The sequence below is a fragment of the Columba livia genome, chromosome 15 (genome assembly GCF_036013475.1).
Source record: "Columba livia isolate bColLiv1 breed racing homer chromosome 15, bColLiv1.pat.W.v2, whole genome shotgun sequence".
In the NCBI taxonomy this organism is placed as follows: domain Eukaryota; kingdom Metazoa; phylum Chordata; class Aves; order Columbiformes; family Columbidae; genus Columba; species Columba livia.
The window spans coordinates 15490064-15509674 of record NC_088616.1 but is presented as its reverse complement, the minus strand read 5'-3'; the positions used below and the strand labels follow the sequence as shown (position 1 = coordinate 15509674).

The following is a 19611-nucleotide window of genomic DNA, read 5'->3' as shown; positions in this document are numbered from 1 at the left end:
GAGGAAATCAGTGTACATGCAAGTTCATAGCAAACTAATCTGTTTTACAGCATGAATGAGACTTGCCTGGAAACACTGAGATAATTAAGTCCTCCCTTCTCAAAGCAGTACCAGCATCAGACTGTTGATGGACGATGCATTATCATGCTTTACATGTGGGAGAGCAACAAGGGGAGCACAGTGTGTATCCCAAATAAAGGAGTCATACATCCAGTGTGGGAAACGACGCTTTATTCTTACGATAAAAGAGTTATAATCCATTGTAACACAAAATGTCAGGCTTCAGGGGGTGCTCCATCCTCCATGGAGGAGAGAAGGAGGGAGAGCCCCAGCAAGGTGAGCAGGTACCCACAGCCTGGGGACAGGCGGCAGGTGGAGCCAGCAGCAGTGCGCGCTCCCTCCCTCCATCCTTCCACAGTCCTGAGATAACCAAGAGCCCAAGAGTTAAGAGATAAAAAGCATGGCAGTGACATCTGAGTGTGCCACACAACGCAGAGGTGTCAACACAGGTATAGGGTCTTCAAACAGTCATTTATGCTTCTGCTTGTCTGCTGAGTGATGGCAGACTCATGTAACTGGATATCTTGAAAAGAATTTCAAACCTGCTGAGTGATGAGCTGTTTGCAAGAGCAGGAGGTATCTACAAAGAACCTGCTACTCGGAACCAATCCTTCCCTTGGTCCTCAGGGACCAAGCCCTTGGCTCCTATGAGGAGATGACAACCAGGGGAGTGGGAAGCACCAGCCTCGTCTCTCTGCTGGGGCCCAGATCTGGGGACCCTTTTTGGAAAAGCTGTGAATGGTGATGCTGTGGCATCTCAAACCAGCAGTTCCCACCATCTTCCTAGAGAGATGCTGAGACAGTCTGGGGAGTGATGGACACATGCCCCAGTTCAAGGGTGGAGCTTGGGGCTTGGCACAGGAGAGCGCTGGGATGGAGCCAGACTTGCCCTCCCACAGGAGGGAAATGATGCTTTTCAGGGGAATTGATGCGGTTTGGGAATCAGCACGGAAGAAGGGGGAATAAAGAGTTCCCTGCACAACAGAAGTAACCCAATGTCACACATTAAGGGTGGGAGAGGAGAATTTGTCCTCACTACCTCAAGTGTCCTGCAGTGCTCCAAACCTGGCTGGCTGGTGGTGGGACGTTAAGCGATGGTCTGGCGGCTGAAGAGGTCGAGCGTGAGGGCGCTGAGGAAGGCCGGGATGCTGTCCTGGCGAAGCAGGTGGAGTTCGATGAGCTCTCGGATGGTTCGTGAGAATTCGGTTTCCAGTAGTTGCATTTTTCCACCAGAGCTGGAGGCCTGAGGGAAAAGAAGAACAAGTGCATTAATACAGTGGGGTTTTAATTCACCTCCCATGATGCAGGGGAGAGCTGGTGTCATCACCCTGAAGCTTCCTTCAGCGTGGACCCGCCTGTAATCAAGAACATGTTATCTGTGGTTTGGCACACAGCGTAATCTGCATGTTGTTGAGTTGTGCATTTCCAATGTCCCCGTGCAGGACCCCTGGTTGAACCCTCCCCGGTGACAAATACGGCGGTGGGGACATGAGCGGCTCAACCATCCTGGAAAGAGGTTGTGCTGGGACCAGGCTGTGCCGCTGGTGCAGAACCGGGGTGTCCACATCGGGGTCACCGTCACCATCACCACCCAGGTCTCGGGAGCTACACGCAAAGGACCTTCTCTCCATGGAAACACTTGTTCCTGAAGCCATTCTGCTTCTGCAGAGGGAAGCAGACCTGTTCCTAATTAACACGGCTCCTTCCCAACGAGCTGCTGATCCACCCTGCATCCCTCAAGTGATTCTGGATGTTTAAATGAGCCCGGCAGCACAGAGCTGAGAGCTCTAGAGGAATTAGTCCAGAGATGCTCTCATGAAAATAAGGAAACTCAACATGTGGGAAGACATTACAAATCTCCTGTAACATATAAAACAAGCAAAAAAAAGCTAAATGCAAGAGAAATAAGGAACGCTTGCCCCCAGAGGCACAAAAGCAGCTTGTTTATTAATAAACAGGAAAAACATCACAGCGCAAATGCTAATGTTTTTCCCCTGCCATTTTCCTCTTCAAAATCCTCCTGTTCCTAATTGCTCTGCAGCTCCGCGTCCCCCCGGAGCCGAGGCGAGGCAGCGTGGGCAAAGCCGCATCCCCGGAGCAGAGGATCACCAGGTGAAGGGAAAACGTGGCTTTACCTGCTGGGAGAGAAGGGAAGCGATAGCTGCCGAGAGCCCCAGGGAACCTGCTTGTTTCTGATTTCATGTTCTCAGGAGCCCGGACGCATTTGATGATGAACTTTTCATGTATGTGTCACTTTGGATTGCGAAAAGCACAAGGTACCGAAGATGCCCCTGTCACCCCCGAGCCAGGCAGGGAATCTAAACAAGGTTTCTGAGTGGAAAAGTAAATTAGCTTTTGTTTAAATCTCCTCCACTTCAGCTGGGTTGGTTTTCAGCCACTCCAAAGGATGTTCAGCGCTTTAATCTGCTGCTCACTGGAGGTACCCGACGTGTTTTCTGCGCATCCCGTGTACCACTGGGTCAGATTAAAGAGGCTGAGGAGCAGGAGAGCGGCGATGGCAGATGAAGGAGCCGGCTGGAAGCACAGGGAGGGATGTCAATCCCAATCCATGAACATCCAGAGGCTGCAGCACGGCCGGGAGCTGGTACAGGGGCTGTGGGAGCAGCACAGGTTTTGTTTTGCAAATCCCACCACCCCCCTGATGGGAAACGCTGGTGTGGGAGGAAAGTCCGAGTATTGCGAATGCAATGCTTGTGTCTCCAAAGTCAGCGCTGAATGGATTCATCTAAATGGGAATTCAAGCTCTGTGTGAAACACACACTGCCTCCTTCGCAGATTTAAAACACTCTTTGGGCACAGAATTAATTTTCTAAGAATTTACAAGTAAATCCATTAATTGGTTTACTAGTTTAATTAATTAAAGCGAGTTCCTTAGGAAATTTAGCATCCAGTGCCAGACTACTTGCTTGTGTTTTATGGCCTCGGAAACAAAGTAACATAAATATTTTAGATTTCTCCTCTACTTCGAGCTCACTGGAGTTGAGGGTGAAGGATACATTGGGGTAATTTCTTTAAAAAATGAGATTAATGGTAAATTCGTTCTACTATTCTTCACAATTGAAGTTTCCTCCTTCAGCAGAGGCACAAGAATATTGTTCATAGAAAGTTATGTGAACAAATAGATGCTTCTGAGAAGACTGCTATCGCCCCTTGAGTTCCGTGGGACTGGTTTCTCTCACTTGTTGGATGGTTGAGGGAGGCACCGTCCTCCCCTCCATGGTCTCTCCCCAGGGAATTCCCAAAAAATCCCCAAATCAAAGAGCTCCCCAAAGCCTGACATCTCATCCAGGTTTCTTACCATCTCTTCTGCAAGAGGCACAAGGCAGCCACTTGGAAAACAGACAATTCTTCCTGTGCCGGGAGATGTCTACATGCTGACATTGGGGATGGATGCAGTTTGGTTCATTCCAACTCACACCGCTTTTAAAAAACATTAGAAACTTCTTTTTTTTTCTGGGAGTATTTTAAAATTGCTGTCACAGTTACTTTTCTTATTATTTGTTTTTATCGCTTTTTGTTTTCTTCACCCATCTGTTCATGAAGAAGTACAGACTGGGATATCTATCTGGATTTGCAGCTCTGAGTTCAACAGCAGGAGTACCTCTGCAGCCTGTGCTTTACAAATACAGTGATTATACGAAATAATGGCAATATGTTCCCATTGACTCCCAGGGTTTCTTTTCAAACCCCAGCCTGGTGCGCTCGGTGAGCAGAGAGGGGTGGGCTGTGAGAGGGTGGGAGTGAGGAAGGCTCAGGATGCGGAGGGGATGCTCAGCTGAACGGACGCTGCAGGGTCTGGTTCTTCACGCCGTCTCGGTTCAATGCAGAGCGTACCTGCGGCTCCAGCTCTAAAAACTGGATTTATGAGAAATATAAACCTGAAACTTCCAGCTGTTCAAAGCTGTAAGGGAGCTCGAGGCCTCCTCTTCACGGTTCAGAGCTACGAGTCCCTCCGCTTATTTTTAATCTATTTTTTAAATTAAAAAAAAAAAGTCTCGGCTCTCAAAGAAAAACTCCTGGACACGACCCCTGCTAGCAAGGGCTTGCAGGTGACAGCACACACCAACTATTCGCATGACACACTCCATATAATGCAATCACCATTCACTCCAGTGATGCATCCCTGGGAATTCTAAGCTTAGACGAAGCCAAAAGCCACCCAAGCCCATCTAGAAGGAATATGTGAAGCTGAGGAACCTGAACAAGTGTCACTGACCCATGGGGACAGTCCCTGAGTGGCAATGGGGCAACACAGACCCAAGCATATTCAAACCCAGCCCCAACTGCTCTGTGCCCAATAGTAATGATGTGTCTTAGAGCTATATCACTATGGCATGTTGTTGCTTTTAAAGAGAAAGGTGAAAGGAAAAGCACCAAGATTAAGAGTCAAACCAAATATACGGGATCCAAGGAAAAGCTTCCCCTTTCCCCACTGCAACACTTCACTGGACATGCAAACATTCCCCCGTGCCCCCAGTTCCCTCGAGCACGAAGCAGCCCAGGACGCTGAAGCTCAGCACTATGAGAAAACAACAGGTACTCTTACATAAACCTATATTGGTTTCTTCTAATTCGTGGAAAAAAATCTGCCTGGCTCACTGAACTACCAATATTCAGGTCTATGTTATGTTTTATTCAGATCTCAAATACTTGCAAAAGGAAAGACTCCAGCCTTTGCTAAGCTTCATTGCCAGTTCAGCCTGATTTAAGGCCTATCGGGACCTTTTCTAGGAAAGCAATGGAAATCAATCTCTGCCCCGTGTTACTGCACACTCGCTTCTGCTGGGAGGGGATGCGACTCCTGTCAGAGATTTGACGGGTGACACCCCATTTTTCTCCTCGTGGGCTGTGCTACCCCATAGCGCAATCAGATCAGTTGGCAGATTGCACCGGGTTGTAAAACACAAGAAGACAGGTCTATTTTCCACATGGCAACATAAACTTGCAGTAGCTGCTCCTGGATCCGCTTGGAGAAAGGAGCCGTTAGTACAATTGTTTTTCCACAAGAGTCAAGATCAGCTGCCGCCTGCCAGAAGGAAACATCATAAATCTTCCTCTTAACCCTGGAAATTGGTAAATTATTCAAGGTATTATAGTTTAGATATACATATAAAAGTCTCTGAAATAACCAACAGCACACTACAAAAATGAGTTCCTCTCTGGAGTAAGACAGAAAAGAGGGTGGTTGCGTGTCCCAAGGAGAAGGCTGACGTGGGGACGTGGTATCATGAGAAAACATGCGGTAGAACTACAGAAGCAGGGAGAAGATGGTTTCAGCATTCAGTACAACCTGATAATCTCATCTAGACTCCCTTTCCCATGAAAGGTTAGACCAGATGGTCTTTCAACATCCCTTCCAGCCTAGGCTGTTCTAGGATTCTATGATTTCGGCTTAAAGTTGGGATATTCTGCCTCTGATTTCCACACCCAGAAAGCACAACTGCCTTCAGGGGTGCAATCCATGTGCTCCTTCACCTTCAAACACACACACCCAAGTGATGGTGGTGGAGTTTCCAAACGGTTTTTGGCGAGCTGACGCAGTGACGGTGGAGCTTTGTGCCAGGTGTGCAGCAAGCAAAGGACTTGTGGCTCAGCTTGGGAACCCCAATTCCAACATCTCGTCATGAGGAAGGGTGAAGCCCAGGACCTCGGCAGGAATGCCAGAGTGGCTTTCCACCCGTTGGCACAGCCACAAGCCTTTGCTTTGCAGATGCTGTTCAGCTGTGCTCTAGAGTACATGGTGCTTTTCAAGGCTAAGATGTATTAGGGGTCAAAACGAGCAAGTGAATCACTGCCTGGTGACATTTACCCAGTGAATGTATCGTGGAGGCTCCATCTCATCTGCTATGCTCCTTCCATAAATCACTGTCCAGGCTGCATCCCTACGCACAACTGCTCTGAATACGCACGGCAAACAGCCCTGTGTGTGCTGAGGGAAGGGGCAACTCGGCTTCACACCTGAGACTCCATGCAGGGCTTCTCCCTGCCCCAGCCAGGTCCACAGGCCTCTGGTGTTACGGACCACGCTGTGGCCATGCTCTCCCCTCCCTGCCCCAGTTCTTACTGCCGCTTCCCTTGTCCTTGTGCTGTTCCCCACCCCACCTTGAAGCTTACTCTGATGTGGGTTATGTACATCTCCCCCCAACATGGATCCCTTTGGTCATTTGCTTTCATCATTCGAATCCCTCAGACCTCTTCTTCTTTGCGTGGGACAGTCACCCCCTCTTCCCCAACACCTTCATCCACCAGCAGAAGTCCTCAGAGCGGGCTGCACTGTCTGACCACCTCCCGAAACCTCCGCAGTGCTCTCACCGTGTCCATCACAGACCCGCTGCCACCCAGCGCCTCGGGCACACTCGTGGTCCTGATGGTCCCCCGCGGCACCCGCCACCTACCTCAGCACCCATTAACACACACAAACCCTGTCACAGCCCGACGAACCTATTTGAAAACGCCTTTTAAGAAGCTGCCTGCGCTGACCTTTAAACAAGAAAATCCTTTTGTTTCTGCCTCTTGCTTTGGATGCTGAGATTTTTCTAAATGTCAAAGGCCGCCTTGTCCACGTGCGGATTCTGAGGGGGGACGCAGAGATGCCGAGCAGGATGGCACCTTCTCCCCGGGTCTGCAAAGCTGATAGATCATCACTACGGGTCCCTCCGGACAGACACACACACACGGGGCAGCCAAAAAACCAGAGTGCCCAGCAAGTATCCAGCGAAAGCACGTGTGTGTGTATGTGCACATGTGGAAACTCGCTGCTGAAGTTGTAACAACCCAAACACGGGGTTTTGAGATCTAATTGCTCAAACTTGGCTCTCTCTCGAGTGATGATATCATTATCAAAATCCCCCAGCTGAGTTACGCCTCACCAATCAATCTCTCCTAAGCATCACGCGCTGCTCAAATACCAGGTCCCCAGGTAGCCACTAAATCACTTTAATTAGAGGCTGTTCATTAAAAATTAGAGAAATATTAAAAACAATAAAAAACAACAAAAACCAAATTGTACCACAAGATGTGCTTACGGCTGGAAATATTTATGAGGCTATTTAGCAAACTGTTTACTGGTTTCATTATTTTTTCTCGTGGTAAAGGGCAGGTTTCAGCTGGCCTGATGCGACTCCTGCCCAAAGTGGCTCTCGCAGGATATGCAGCTCTTCATCAATCAAGTCCCCCACCTTTCACAAATGACCATTCCTTGTCTGCAATGAAGTTTTTCCCCTTTTAATATCCTCTTTGTAACTCAAAAGACGAAGACTACTTCTTTATAATAATTGCTTCTTGCCAAGACCTCTGACCTCTGTGTCGCCAGCTTGCTATATGAAGTGAATTTATGAGGCAGAGAAGGATGGATGCCTGTAAAGGGCCTTCCAGGAAATGTAATGAAAAAGCTGCTTTTAGCTGCTGAGCAAAGAAAAGCAAGCGCCTGGCAATGCCAAGAAGAAAATTGAAAGCTGGGGTGGGATAAGTGAGAAACAGCCCTGCGTGCGCTAAGATTTATAGCAAACATTTCCTTTCTCTTTCTTATTATTCAACACTGAGATGAACCACAGCCCCGCGATGTTTTCTGCACAAGAGGTCAGCTCATATACTTCCATCTTAATCAGAAACACGACCCGAGCCCGATGCACATGAGCATCCTGGATGCTGCATCAGCTCAGCAGCAAAGAAACAGAGTGGGACGTATTGCAGAGCGCTGAGCTTCTCCCTACAGCTACGGGGTTTGATCTATGTGAGCTCTCCTGCACGTCACGTAGAAAGATGAAAAGTGTAAAAAAGAGCAGGGACATGAGCTGAAGCACCTGCACCCTTCTCCATGGAGAAAACCGGTTGGTGTTAATCCTGGGGGACAGTGCTCTGCGTGGCGGAGGGCAAGTCAACATCTTCTCTCAAAAGGTTTATCCTACAGGTTAATGCCCTTTGGACTGTCAAAAGTGACGCCATAAAAATAAGATCAAAGGCTTTAAAATAAGGGAAGCATATTTTTTGATTCGTACTATTACTATTTTATATCTGAATACTCCTATAGAGCTTTTCATCCTGGAAGACAGGTCTTTGAACTGCTGTGATTTCACCTATCACCGAGGAGCAACCCCCGGGGTAAATTGTGACAGCTATTATCAGGGTGCATTAATGTTACTCAACAGTTCAGGACAGACAGAGACAAATATATCGAATTTAAATCATAGGTTTGAAGAACTACTGCTCAGTGTGGATTAATACCCATGCATTTTCCAAAAGCACTTTTAGAGTTTTAAAGGGCAAGTAATGAAACCAAAATTCCCTGTCTCATTTGCAGGATGCATTCAGCCTCCCACCATTACGCTGCAAATTGAACATGGGTATTGTCAAAGAGGGCACCATAAATGATTCACCTGCTTTTGCATCCACAGATTCTGATGGGGATCTCCAAACCAGCTATCAAAGAGATTCACCCTGTGGAGATTTGTTGAGGTGATACCTAGAAACGGTTCAGCTGCATACAAGACTGGTGAGACTAAATCACAGCACACTATTTGCATCACAGAGCAAGGAAAACTGCACGGGATGTCTACTCTGAACTAATACTGGCAACCGGCTGCAAGTCAGAGCTTGAGATCCTGAATTATAACTTTTTAACAGGCCTCAGGTCTGCTAAATAATGTTTAATGCCAAATACGTTTCTAAACAGCAGCCGTGAAGGACTGTAGATGAGAGCAAGGCACAGGGCTCACAAAATCTTTCCAACCCCACCCTGTAAAAATACAAATATGACATTAAGCCTTTAAAGCCAACATCTTGTTAAAAGGCATGGGATTTTTACCAATCGGCAGCTTTCTTGATGCACAGGAAGCTGTGCTGATCCCCCAGCCACAGGTTTCTCTGACCCACAACGAAGCTCTCCAGAAAAAGCAGCCAAAGGCACGTTATCCCAACTGCTGCCACCACCACGCGCTGCGGAGCTGGATGGCTCCAGCACCCGGGCTGCAGCTTTCCAACCATCTGCGACGTGACCGTGTTGGACTGGTCAAGCTGCAGAGTGAGTAGCTAACAAGCATTAACAACATCTAGCCCATGTGTTCTGTCTAGTAAAATGCCAACCCATCTGTCTGTAACATTAGCAACTCCATAGAAGCCATATGCACCTTATGCAGGAGAGACATAAATTAGGGAGAGGAAAATCTCCCAGTACTTTCTCTGAAATGACTCTGCAGTTGTAGCCTGCAATGCTACAACTTATTTATTGAAGTTCTGTTTTCCTGGGCAAGTCCCAGCGTCACGGAGCTCTCCAGCCCTGCCATCCAGAGGCAGTTTCTGGCCTGTGCCTGTCCCCAAGGAACGTGGTGGCTTAGTACAAAGAGAAAAGAGGGTGCAAACCAAAACAGGTTCCAGACCTCTCTTCCATGAGAGCCAGAAGCAGAGACACAACTTGAGGGGACACCAAGGACTGGCAAATGAATCCAGCGCACAAGAATCCTACATTTAGACAGGGAATTAATCTCACTAAGCAGCCAAGTTGCTCATCACATTCCTTTCCATCCCCCTCGCTGGGAGGAGCGCTGGAAGCAACAGGGGAGCCGAGAACCAAGAACATGGGCTTTCTGGAACATGAGAAGGAAGCACCTACGGGAGAACTACAAAAAATCATCTGTGTGGGCTTTAATTAAGATGGCCTGGTTCCCAAAGTGGGGAGATACTCCACTTGCGAGCTGCAGCTGTGAGCAAGGTCTATAAGGGAACACGAGTTTGCAAAGCGCTGCATCAATGAGAGACGGCTGGTGAACCAGAGAACCATGGTGAATTTTGATGGCAACTTTTTGCAAGCTGCCGCGTTGCCAGGGAGATAGGGATCTGCTCTCCAGAGCAAACCACCGCTCACCAACAGGCAGAACTTGCCGGAGCCTTCACCGCTCACTGAGTCACACGAGGCATGTGCTGTTCCTCTGCTTTGCTGCTTCTGCATCATGCTCCTGCTTTCCCATCTCCACATTAGAGCAAATAAGCAAGAAAACCCAAGACTCACAGCAGCTGAAGTGCCTGTACACGACACAGGGCGCAAACAGGTCATACAGACTTCAGGACTCACCAGCTGGAAAAGCAGCCCCATGTTTGGGACATCTAGTTTTGCAAGAGATGGAGGCTGAGTGCACACCAGAACAGTTAAATGAGATCGCACACTCCTGCGAGGCTCGTCTCTCTCACACCAGCGTGTGATTAATACATTTATCCTCCTCATTTTTTTGGGATCCTTCTGGAAGTCTTGTCATGAGGAGGGCAGACAGAAAACTAAAGAACTGAACAAGAAGATCCTGTGACCAACAGCAGCTCAAGAGACCATAAGCGATAAACTTGATGACAAGCAGACAATTAGACCTTAGATATGTGGCTGAAGGATGGGACAGTATATGGTACATGCCTGTTCCTGGCTCAAGGTTTGCAAGGTTTGTGGGGGAAGAAGTAACAGATGGACCCGATAGCAGATTACAGCTGAAATTCTCACCATGTTTATTCATTACTCTCTTCTAGGCCTTGTTTGTCATAGTCTGGCACCCTGGGCTAAAATGCAGGTTTAAGCCTTCCATCAAGGAAATTGGTGACACCGTATTAGTCACCTCTGCGCAGAGCCAGGCTCTGCAGTACAGTCACTGCTACGGGGACCAAAGCCACCGCTCAACGAGGAGCAAGAACCAGTCAATAATCACCTCCTCCTATGGGACCACGTCACTCAGAGCTACGATCTGCCAAAGTGGAATTTAAGTGTTGGCTTTGGAAATAACATTAGTTGCTGTTGCAACATCAATAACCAAATTTCACAGTCTTAGCATGAAGTGAGGAAGGTGCTTTTATTGCTCTTGCTTTTCTGCTGGCTCACATTTTCTTTGTATTCCTTCATTTGAATTTGCTGTCATCAGCACGACTGTCGACAGGACCAAAGAGAGCAAGAGTTGTCACTACCCAGAAAGTCAAAGAAAGAAAGTTGATTTTGAACATGCAAAACATTTTCCTTGTGTCTTCAAGAATGAGTTTTACCCCTTAAAAGCTCACAGACCCCCTGTGGGGAAGCACATTTAGGAGACTGCATCTATAGCCACAAGTCAAGATTTATACTGGGGGAGATGCCATTATTTGAAAAATGTCACCATTCCTTTCTCAACTTCAAGACTTGTGAGTGCACAGAGCTGGTGGTCACCAGCAGCTGTATTTGTGGAGTTACTCAACCAGACTGGTAGTCCACAGGCAGGAAAAACTGAAGATCAAGATCGCAAGGAAACTGGTCAACTGGCCTGTGCAGGTTGGGTATATTCTGCTTTCAAGAAATGGGGTTTTAATGGTAAAACCATGGTAAAACCCAGTGTGAAACAGCCACAGGACTCTGCTTTAGCAGATCTGATTTCACTGGAAGAAGGAAGCCCACAGATGATGAGACAGAGATCGCAGCTAAGGAGTGAAGGATTGAATAAATAGGAAGATTACGGTATTCAGTGAAAAAGGAAAAGAAACTCCACTGTATCCCTCAAGGGGACACTCAGACCTTTGGGCTAAGATGCATTTGCTAAGAGCTTCTGCTGCTGCCGCCTGTGCTCTCATTTGGCACTAACCTGAAGAACATGGCAAGACAGTGCTGCTGGTTCTCATGTCTGGGTGAACATACTCCTCTGCCCCTAGGGAAAGGGACAAGTTTTCTATTTAGCGAATGCACTGTGTTCAAGCAACCTCTGAGGAATCCACCCCGGGCCCTGGCCCTCCCCATCTGACACACATCTGACTGGTTGTCTCTTCTGCTGGTGTTCACCCACTGATGTGCCGCCATCCGCCAGGCAGCTCCTTTTCCTGGAGGTGTGTCTGTGGGGGGGACGGAAAGATTTATGCAGACACCATGTATGCAATTATGAAAACAGAAGACAAGACACCCGGATATCACACGAATTGATGCATTTTTGCTGGCAGGCTTTTTGCATGATCCAGTAACAGCTGTCACGCTCCAGCCTCTCTCATCTGAGCTCCGCTACCACTTCAGCATCCTTCCACGTCCTTTGAGAGGGCTTTCTTCTCTTCCCTCGCACAGCTTGCTCCAGATGCCACCGCAGAGCAGGCAGGAGCATGGGATGCAAAGGGGAGACAGCACGATTGGGTTTCATAGCAGCATTAAAATGTAATGTTCACTTCTTTAGGCAAGATGCCGCTAATTAGCAATGACCTCGAGGCAACCAAGCTGCTCAACCGGCAATCTCTCCCACTCTCGAGCTCTTTAAAATTTGCCCTTTTGCTGTGCCAAGTCTTTCGGCAACCGTCCCTAAAGCCCAACAGCGATCTGCAGACGTACACATACGTCGTCTGTTGCCTTCTGGCATGTCCCCGACTCTGCATAATGATAGGAAAGAGGAAAAGGAAAAGGAAAAGGAAAAAGGAAGAGGAAAAGACACACCTCCACATTTCCCTGCCAGAGCAGCTCCTGCAGTGAACTCTGCCGCCTGGGAGCCCGTTACTCCCCACGCCCTCCTGGTTTTCATCACTTCATGCTTATGTTTGCTTTTGTAAATAGACTTAACCTTTCTAAAATTAACAGCAGACGAGAACTTCTTTTGGCAGAAAATCAGCTTTAGAAAGATGGAGGAATGTAACATTTTCCAAACATTTGAAAACCGTAGACTAAAGATATGTGTGAATGCTCTCCAGTGAATGCTGGTTTTGCTCATTATTCTGAATGTTACTACATTAATAGGTCCTCTCCTGATTAACGGCTGTACTAAGCTCTCTTTCTAGGAACACATATGGTTCTTTCTTGCCACAATATTGGAATAGAGAGCCAAAATATTTAAACAGCGACACTAATAAAAGATTTTATCCCCCCCATCCTGATGTAAATAACTACGGCTGGAGCCAGCCCTTAGATCTAAATGCTTCTTATCTTTCAAAAAGTTCTTAATCAAATATGAACATAGCGGCTGAGGCTCATTTGAAATAATTGGGCCGTCTGTGGTTACGACAGTGCAGCGGTAAAGCCGCCGTCTGCCATTCGCTCACGCTGCAGGATGCTCTGCGTCCGGCTGCAAGGAGCACACGCTAGCCGGGCATCTCATGAAACGGGGGTTTTAAAGCCAAGTGTGTGTGTGCACAGGCTGGTTCTACCTGCGGGGGCAGAGGAAGAGCCAGGATGCCGCCCGCAAGGAGGAGGAACAGTTTTCTTCACCCACAAGGGGCAAGTACTGCCCTGAATTAAGATAATTTGGGGGATGAGGAGAACTCCAAGCGCTTCTCTCCCAGCTGTCCGCACTTGGCAGCATTCATCCCACCTGCTGAAGGACATGGGGATTACCCAGCACACAGCCCAGAAAATACGGTGAAAAATTCTAGTAGAGGCTATCAGGCTTGTCTTGAGTCCCAGCTCAACTCCCAATGCAGAATGGCCTAAAAGGTCTGTTCCTCGCTCATTTTTTCTCATGCTATCCCATCACCTTTCCTCTCTGCCACGGGCTCTGTACAAATCCAGCCTGTCTAATGCCATCAGCTGCTGAGATCAACAGCAGATCCCACTTTGTGCTGCTTGCCACGCAGCTGATCAGCCCCGTTCCTGGCTGAGAGCGACACAACCCTCCTGCGAGCAAACTCCTGACATTTAAAAAGCCTTTTTACATTTCAAGGAGTGAGACCTGCAAGGGGAGGGGCTCCAGGTTTGTATTCCAGAAAACATTTATCACTACAAAACTGAAACATGGTGTGAAAATAAAAGCTCTCGAAACCTGCTTTCACACATTCCCCAGCGCGCCCAGAGGTGTTCCTGCTATGATACACCTAACAATGCTCTTGAGAATTGTTTTCACAAGCTAAAAATACAAACAAACCAGCAAAAGAGGCAAGAAATACTTCTTCAAATAGCACAAATCTAGGCTATTTGTGCTCTAAATACATTGTAGAAACAGTGTTAATACATATTCAGGTGTTTCAGAAGGCCATAAGAAAAGACCTCTGAAATACAGAGCACGTCCCCACTAAGATGGCAGGTTAATTTTAGATCACTTGTCCTGCTCAACCAGCCTGTGTTTCACAATTAAAGTTACATTCATTTGTGTATATATAAATGTGGACAAGACACTTGCATTCTTTCTTGTGTAAAAAGCCCACAGAAAGCCGAAGATGCAGATGAGAAAACAAGCGGATGAGTTCCCTTGGAGGTTTCATAGACAAAGATGTTTAAATGAAGTAATTTAAAACCAGAAAGAATCTTACTAAGTGCTTCTAAGCATCGCATTTCACTTGCTGGTTTTCAACTTCATTTGGAAAAGAAGCCTCAGAGGGAACCAAACCACTTTAGTTGCAGCTTCCTCTTTCCTGACATGGTCTGGAGAGCTTCACCAACCTCCTTCCCCACTAGTTACACACCAAACCTTCCAGAACAAGTCAGTCTACAGCCATGAGGAGAATTAAAACCAGTAGCGAGTCATTGCTCATCACACATCTGCAGGGCGGGGAAGCACAAGCATTACCTGACATTAAGAGATAGGAAGAATTGGGCTTCCTATGCCTACCAGGCAATGCAGAACCATGCGAAGGACTCAGCGCTTGAGTCCCGTTTGCTGGAGAAAGCAGGGATCTCTCAAACCACAGGGCTGGAAGGAAACATGCGAGATGTGGGATTAATGGCATTTTACAACAAAACAATGAAAAACTCCGCATAAGGGTGCAGAAAGGGGGTGCCCACAATAAAGCCCGTAGTGATGCAGCGCTCAGCCTCCCTTGGGAAGGGTGCAGAGGGCCCTTCCACCCGACAACCAGCCTATTCAGCCCAATGACTGTTCCATTCAGGACAACGCGACACATCATTCCCACAACAGGACCTGGCAAATGACTTTATTTAACCAAGAAAACAGATTTGTGTGGTTTCTAAAGGCAAATGAATGGAGCTTTGGCTGCAGAGGGCTGAGCTGTGTTTCTCTCCGTGCCAATAGAAGCATCGGGATTGCGGGGGAGACTTAAGAGACTGTGCTTGTCTTCAGTCTCGCGTATCTCAGCAGAAAAACGGGTTCAGGCAGCACAATGGATTGGGCTGCAACTGCTTTGGAGGCTGTTTCCTCAAGTTCTCAAAGAATTCTTTTGTATTTAAAGACTTTTCACAGTTTACTGGTCTGCAGTGAGAGTGGGGCACCTTGGGAAGGAGACGGTGAAACCCAAGATTTCTCAGGTTCGTCAAGGAAGATAAAAGAACAATTAAAAAAATAAATAAGTAGTAAAATACTGTCCCAGGTTGGCCAGAGAGGTGGTGGATGAACCATCCCTGGGGACATCCCAGGCCAGGCTGGACGGGGCTCTGAGCAACCTGAGCTGGTGAACATGTCCCTGCTCATGGCAGGGGTGGCACTGGATGAGCTCTGAAGGTCCCTTCAACCCAAACTATTCTATGCTTCTATAACTATTATTTCGTCACTTTTCAGCACTTATGTTGTCCTACATGCAGCTGAGCTCTGCCCAAAGATGCAAATGTGAGTGTTTCTGTGCTGGAGGTTCCTGCCTGTGTGCTCCAAACAGACAATGATGGGGAAGCAGGTCCCCATACAAGTGATGCCAAGTGCCCAGGGTCTCCCACCAGGTTGGCAGCGGATCCAGGAGCCACATACAGCTCCTACAGATCATCCAGAACCACCTCGGCTGCGGGGTCCCTCTGCACCCACACGACCAGGAAAGCTCCATGCTAAGGTGAAGAGGCAGAGGTGGACGCAATGAGATGGATTTATTCTTAAGCTGCTAAGCGGGGATGCACAATTATTTACTTCTAATGCCTGGTTATTTAACCTTAATGCTCCATTGACATTATTTCTTGTATGGAATTTGATAGACGTGTCTATGGACGAACTTCCAATATATAAACAGTGTAGATCAGAGGTGACCTTTACATTTGTGCATGTGGGCACTTATACAGCATGAGGGCTAGCCAGGAGGCTGAAATCACTAAGATATGTCCTCATCCAAAGTTTCTTATTAATTATTTGTAATCTACTTTCTCACTTATTTTGTTATAAATCTCCCACACGCTCACCAACCAGTAAAAATAGCTTAACGGTGAATACATGTTTCGGAAGACTGTTTGCCTGGTTTTCCTTTGTGCGGCAGCTGCTGTTGCCATGCTCTTGTTGCTATGTTTTCCTTTTCTTTTCTTTTTCTTTATGAAGGGGAAAAAAAAAATCTATTCCCTAAACATGCCAAACTCACTTCATGGAATAAAATACCTGAGGTAGAGCCTAGAGAAATATAACACAATCCAGCTGGAAGAGCACAGCGTGTATGTTGAAGGTCCTCCTGACGCTAATATACACATTCTTCTCTGAAAGAGTTAATGAAACTATAATGCAAATATTATTTAGATGGACGGTCAAGAAGCTCCAAGTGAAGATCATTAAGAAAGAGTATTACAGTATCTTAGAAACTGGGCAGTGAAAGGTAAAACTCCACGTTGAATCAAAAGTTGATAAGGAGGTAGGGGAAAAAAAAGTCAGATTTAAAAGAACAGATGCAGCCCAGTATCACCTGGAAGATAAGACAACACAGTTGCTCAATAAGTCCATCAAAACAGTCCATAAAGCTTGACAGCTAAAATTCAGATCTGTGGGACGGCCCTGAGAAATGCACGCGCTCTTTGCAAAGGCCACAGACCCAAGGTGCAAAAGTTGACTCTGGTCCCAGGTCCTTTGGTCCCTGTACGAAGAGCGGTGGAGTTTGCTGAACTGGGGCTGGGGTTCAGCAATGAAGCTCTGGAAAGACACTGCTTTGCGTTGCCCATCTCTCCTTTGCCTCTCAGCGCCGGAGGAATTTGGATGATCCCTCCACCCTCGGCCTCCCGCCAACCTCCATGAAGGTCCGGGGAGGAGAGCGGCAACACGATGACACGAATCAATAGTTTCAGCCCAAGGATTGATGACTTAGGAGACAGAAAAAAACTACCAGATTGCAAAATGACTTAGATGGGTCAGGAATGTGGAGAACTGTGAGGGACGGGGAGGACCTTTGAAATTTGGGTCACTGGGCAATGCTACAGCAGAAGAAATTCCATATGAATAAGTGCAGTGTAACACGTGTTTTTCTGCCAATTTAAAGGACTCTTAACACACTGATGGGTTTGGAAATGATGTAACCCCTCAGAATAAAAAGCCAAGTGCCACTGTGACCAGCTTAAAGACAGCTTCTCAGTGTACAGTGTCACTCAAAACAGCAAGTAAGATGTCACAATAAAATGTGTTTAAATAATAAAAAAAAGCTAGAAGTACCATGTCATGTTTTTATACAAGTAGAAAGCATGTCCTCCTCCCCTGGGCAGTGAGTCAGCCTTGGTGAATTCAGTACAAAATGAGGGCAAAAGATAAATGAGGTTTCCCTTGTTTGAGGCACGTACTGTGTAAGCTGCCTCTCTCCTCTGAAGAAGAGCTCCATCACTGACTGCAGCCCCGGGTCACCGCGAGAGACACCGAAGGCTGGAACAATTTACTGCAGAATTAAGAAGGCCAACAGTAAAACAGAGGTGGGCAACGCGGTGAATGCTGAGCAGGATGCTACGCTAGAAAAGAGACCTCCAGCATTTCAGGTGCTCTTCGGCAATTACCCTCCTTGACTGAAGTAGGTAAGGGTTACAAGGCAACGCTGGATTGAAGAAGCCTCTTTCTCTTTCTCGAGTCTGTCTGTATTAGCCGCCACTTTTCTGCATGGAAAATCATGTTTCCATAGGTCAAAAACCCCCAAGCCGCTACCTGCATGGGGCACAGGTGCTACTCTTGACTGAGCTTAAAGCACAGCACCATCAAGACCAGCTCTGCCATGCACTGCACGTTACTCCTTCCTTTACCCGCACCCCGCCAGCCCCAGACTTTGGAGTCTGCTAAAAGCCGTCTTCCTCATGCCACCATCCATGAGGACCAGCACTTCTAGCCGTGCCAAAGAAATCATACTTCCGACTTGATTCCTCACTTTGGGTCCCAGCACGAATTACACAAGCGGCATCATTTCTCTGCATCTCAATATCCTCACCCTCCACTAGAACTAATAACAACTCCTCCACCAAGCAGGCATGCTGTGAGAATCAATTGGTATTTGGGAAGGCCTTTGAGAAATGTAAAGCACAGTCTGTATGTGAAAATTATTGATATGATTCATTACTAGGCATTCATACTCTATTTATACAACTCCCAGTCTATTACTAAATATTATGTCCATTTGAATATTGAAATCACTGCTGCTAATAATTTCTGCTAATGTTACACTGGTCTTTTGGAGGTGGCTTTTTTGACTTGAATGGGAGAATTGTGGAGGCAGTGAAAAAGGGAACAAATGCCAGAAGAGGAATTAAAAAGAGGACAACAGCTTTGTGCAGGCTTCATGGAAAGTAATAAAAAATCCATTTAACAAATAATTTTGTGCTAACACTTATCTGATTCGTGTTGCCGTGCTCTTTCTTCTCAACTGAATTTGTATGAAAATCTGATCTCCATTAGCGAGGCATTAGCCCTCACCTGCGAGATGGAAACGAGCAAACCCGAGCACATTGTGTCTCTCCAGACGGGCCGCTCGCTCCTCACAGCGACACCCGAGTCCGCTTTCTGTGACCAGTCTCCTTTTCGGATAGCGAGGATGCTCCATCCAAACCACCATCCTCCGAGTCCTCAAGCGCCAACCCCGATGTTCTCCACACAAGCCTTTTCCTTTGCTGTGCACTGAAAGCAGAACAATCTGGGACTACTCAAAAACCTCTGTTTCTGAGAAGCGAGAGCATATGTCTATACATTATATATTTATTCACACACTGAGGCACGTTCCCACTCCTGAGACACACACGGTATGTTCCAACTTTCTCACTCCAGCATGTTTTGCAAATCTGCTCTCCACCCCCTCTATTCCCTCGTTTCACTTTATCAGTATCTTATTTAAGGGAAATGCTGCTTACTGTAAACTGGAAACGCTAACGTCAGGTCAACAGAGCATTTATGAAGCAGCAGCGGTGGGAGAGGGAGCGATGGGCACGGTTGTTTTCCTGGCTCAGCCTCTTCTCCTTCCAGCTGGAGTATTTATTTCCTTGTTGTGATCGTCCTGCTCACTCTTTGCGCTGACGAAACGGCGCCGATATCTGGGGTGCGGGAACTCAAGGACAATCGATATTTCACTTGAATCAAACAAAATGACTTTTTTTCTAAATTTTGTTTTCAAAGCTCAACATTTTGCAATTAAACCTCTCAAGACATGTGGAAAGCCGAGGTGAGGGCTCTTTTGTAAAAGGCAGAAGGGAGCGGCACAGAAGTAGAAACCAGAGCAAACCGGCAGCGAAGCCAATAGAAATATGCTGCATCGTTTCTTCTTTTTAATACATTTTTTACAAGAAGTGAGATCTTTGATTACATTTTTGATTAGGAGAGACAGGCATTGCCCTGCCCAATGCACAGTTAGAGGGAAAGGAGCCTTTCATGTTCATAGATATCAGACATCAAAACAGCCATTCCCAACTCTTAAAAGGATCAGACAAAACTGCAGCTCAAACTGTGCCAGGGACTTTGGTGCGGGCCGGTTCCCAGCGGA

At 47.1% G+C, this 19611-nt stretch overlaps 1 protein-coding gene across 6 annotated transcripts in view; it reads right to left on the bottom strand.

The window, feature by feature from the left end:
* Positions 1-214: 214 nt before the first annotated feature.
* Positions 215-19611, bottom strand: part of MAD1L1 (mitotic arrest deficient 1 like 1) — a 349235-nt gene continuing 329838 nt past the window's right edge. For 5 of the 6 annotated variants that reach the window (XM_065031474.1, XM_065031476.1, XM_065031479.1 and 2 more), the window contains one exon: positions 215-1303. In XM_065031474.1, coding sequence (XP_064887546.1) covers positions 1148-1303 — 156 coding nt within the window. In that variant the 3' untranslated portion in view covers positions 215-1147. The remainder of the gene's footprint in view (positions 1304-19611) is intronic. The other variant, XR_010466404.1, reaches the window with a different exon arrangement.